We start from the raw sequence: 3,516 nt of genomic DNA on the forward strand, positions 1-3,516 counted from the left end.
ATGCCTAAGGTTATAGGAAGTGGTAGCATGTGTTAAAGTATTGTCACATCATATTTTTTTATGGACACCTAAATATAGTTTGATGACATGAAGTGATGATGTGTTTAAAAGATGAAAACATCTTTTTAAATCAAATAAATGTTTATTTAAATATTCATTTAATATAATATTTAATAATGTATCAGTTGTTAAGCTAAAGCTAAATTTACAACTAACTAAAACTAAAACAATAAAATTGTCAGAGAGACAGAGATTGACAACCTGCTTCCTTTCCATATTCTCTTTCATATCGCCAAGCACTTGGCGATGATTGTTTTGCTTGGCACATGAGTTTAACAACTGCAAAGGAGTAATGACGAGTATTCCATGTAAGCAAAACGAGGAGACGACGAGGCTACTCCCTCCAACCTAAGGTGTGATGTACACCAAACACCCCACCGCAGCATGTACACCGCTCCGTGGCACATAATGCCTATGTGGAGTGGTGGAGTTATCCTTCTCGTCAACCACACCTATTTAATGCATTTTTTTTCTTTATTTCTAAAATAAATTTTATAAAAACTAAATTATATTTTCTATTTCACATCCCATCCAACTTTTTCCTTAAATCTCTTTTAAACCTACCAATTTCTTACAAATGGAATACCACCATTAAACAATAATCTTTTCACAACAACAATCCCAATATTCAATAACCCTTACGCATTGAACAACGCATCGCTACCTTCGGAATCTCGTTCTTTCATCCCAACTTAGTTTTACCAAATTACTCAATTCACCCCAACAATTTCATCTCCAAATACAACTTTCCCAAACCCCACCCCGTATTCACTATTTCCAACATGAATTGGTGCCCGAAACATAACTCAAACCATCACGATGAAATGAAAAGAATTTCATTGTCTCCTTTCAATGAATCTTTAGACAATAACTTTCAACTACTTAAAAATGGATGAAGACGTAGCTTTACAAAAAGAAAAGCTTGTGGTGCAAAAACAAAAGACGGATTTCAAAATCATTAAAATGAAGATAGATGATTTGGAAGGCGATAACCTCCAAACAATACCATCTATGAAAAAAGTAGTTAGGGATACATATTTTGTCGTATTTATTATTTTCATTGTATAATTTTTTTATTTTTAGGAATTACTCAAAGTTTTTAATTTTAACTAATCTTATATTTATATTTTTTAATTTAATAAACAATATTTGTATTAAAATATAACAGCTTTGATGTGATAGTTGGTAGTGAAAAATGATATGGCACTGAAGTAGACTTTGCATATTAAAATATAACTTTAGAAGTTCAATTTGAAACAACAACTCTACCAAAGAAAACAAACTAATGAAAAAGTTAAGTTTAAGGAAGAAGTGAATATCAAAGTTAAAGTTGCAAGTAGCATCATGCTTCATGAACTTTCTAGAAAACCAAACACAAGGTTTCTGAACAGTCTAAATGTGAGGGATTTTAGTCATTTCAAGGTCTGTTGTATTAAAAAACGTGAGCATGTTACAAAAGAATATGGGCATTTTCATCAGTACACAAAATCTAAGTAGAAAGGATAACCATTTATATACAATACATGCATCTAATTATAAGAATGAAAACAGGCGATGTGAAAAGTTGACAAATGAAAAACCTAGCGTGATTTCTTCAGTCGTTTTGGTGGCCTCATTGTTTCTTTCCTTGAATCTGCTGCAACTTTTATATCTGGGTATGGCTACAAAAAAACACCATAGTTTCATACAACATGCAGAAACAATAACTTTGGCAACTGTTCTTGACTTCATGATGGAAAAAGATTCTGTACACATAGAGGGAATTGTTCATAAATCATACCTCTTCACATTTTCTTTGAAGTTCTAAAAGCTCTTGGCAATAAGCAAGACACTCAGCATGGTAGACAGCTGCCAAGTCTTTTATCAATGCTTTCCTTTTGATGATACCAATTGCTACAAAATGAGAAAGAGTTATGATTTAGACTGTAGACACTAATGCAAGAAAGAAGGTTATGACTTATGCATAGTAGCCACTTTTCATATCTTTAACGAGTTAATTTGACGAATTCATATCAGATGGCTGAGAAATAAACCACAAGCTCAACTGCTCAAGAACAGCAAGATTAAACCAAGTTTATCCTTGTATAAAAAATTGTATAGCAATCACAAAAAACTGCTTACAATTGTCAGCTTCAAATCTTTATACAAGTATATCCGGTATCCCTATGTTTTTTTGGGAAAATTGGTGATTGTCCTGAAAACCCTAGCAAAAGTGTCTAGTAACTAGCAAGAACTCACGATCGAGAAGATGATTAATACATCAATCATCAATCATACGGTGAACAGTCTAACACGCAGTCGGCAGTATATACAAGATTAACATCAATTGCAAATGAAAAACCCTTACAGAATGAGAAACATAGAGGAAAGGTTACAACTACAAATCAATATAGATAATGTAATAAACAGTACTCAATTGGTAATAGTGCCGAACAATGGTAGAATGATGAAAGAAGAAGATTATGAGAAAGACGGCTTACTGCGGCAGGGATCGAAACGACAAGGAGGAGGGTCGTCCGATGGTGCAGAAGGTGGGCTAGAAGGCGATTCTGTGGATGCTGGCGGCGGCGGAGGAGGAGGAGAGGAAGGTTCGTTCTGTAACTCACTCATCTGGTTTAACAACGAGGATCGGCCAATGATGCCTCCTCCGTGTCTGGCCCAATTTCTCCGGTGAAATTGACCTTCCGTTCTGTGTTTCTGGCCTTTATCTCTCCGTTTTGCTCTTTCTGTTTTCTTACCTTTAGAGTAAAACACAGTTTAGGTCCCTGCGGTTTGAACAAATCATCAATTTTGGTCCTAGTATTGGAATGATGCAAATGCCTCTCTTTATAGTATTTTATTTGCCTTCATATAAAATCAGCATATATATATATATATATATATATATATATACTAGAAAAGTTTGAGGCCCGTGCTAAGCACGACCCAAAGGGTATTTTGGGTATTTTTTCCTGTTATCTAATTTATATTGTGTTAATAACCCAACAAAGGAAAGTACAATGCTATAAATGGGTGAATTTTCAATATACGATACATGAATAAAAAAAGAAATGGAAGTATGTTGTTATAATCAACAAATAAATGAAAGCCCAATGCAATTCCATGCTATGATTTTTTTCACTTTATGGAAAATCTGTCAACATCATTAGCAGTGGAGTTTACAAGTATTGAGATTAATCAAGAAATATCATCTTTGATTCCTCTATTAAGGCTTTACCCACTTTTTTTTTTTGGTTTCTCATTGATCTTTATTGTTATGTCTACTACTTGATTCGATATGACATGAAAATTTGAGGATGAATTAGAAGGATTTGGGACTTTAAAAACTTTTTTTTACATCCTACAATGGTGCGATCAAATAGCTAAGTGATATTTAATTGAATAAAAGTGATTCATTACATATATCTTGTTAATGGATGCTTTGTTGTGATAAGTTCAATACTCTAAGAACACCTA

At 33.4% G+C, this 3,516-nt stretch overlaps 1 protein-coding gene across 1 annotated transcript; it reads right to left on the minus strand.

Annotated features, from left to right (window-relative positions):
* Positions 1-1,550: 1,550 nt before the first annotated feature.
* Positions 1,551-2,815, minus strand: LOC145038410 (uncharacterized). Its single transcript, XM_078986783.1, has 3 exons — positions 2,541-2,815; positions 1,841-1,953; positions 1,551-1,721 (listed from the first exon to the last, which is right to left on the minus strand). The coding sequence occupies exons 1-3, from the start codon at positions 2,668-2,670 to the stop codon at positions 1,641-1,643; spliced, it is 324 nt and encodes a 107-aa protein (XP_078842909.1). The 5' UTR covers positions 2,671-2,815; the 3' UTR covers positions 1,551-1,640.
* Between the last annotated feature and the right edge of the window lie 701 nt (positions 2,816-3,516).

Source organism: Lactuca saligna, chromosome 4, assembly GCF_052625555.1.
Source record: "Lactuca saligna cultivar CGN05327 chromosome 4, ASM5262555v1, whole genome shotgun sequence".
Lineage (NCBI taxonomy): Eukaryota > Viridiplantae > Streptophyta > Magnoliopsida > Asterales > Asteraceae > Lactuca > Lactuca saligna.

Coding starts and splice junctions, on each gene's coding strand:
- LOC145038410 (XM_078986783.1), bottom strand. CDS start 2,670: ATGAGTGAGTTACAGAACGAACCTTCCTCTCCTCCTCCTCCGCCGCCG. Junction 1,954..2,540: donor TCGTTTCGATCCCTGCCGCA/GTAAGCCGTCTT, acceptor CTCATTTTGTAG/CAATTGGTATCATCAAAAGG. Junction 1,722..1,840: donor TTCAAAGAAAATGTGAAGAG/GTATGATTTATG, acceptor GTTTTTTTGTAG/CCATACCCAGATATAAAAGT.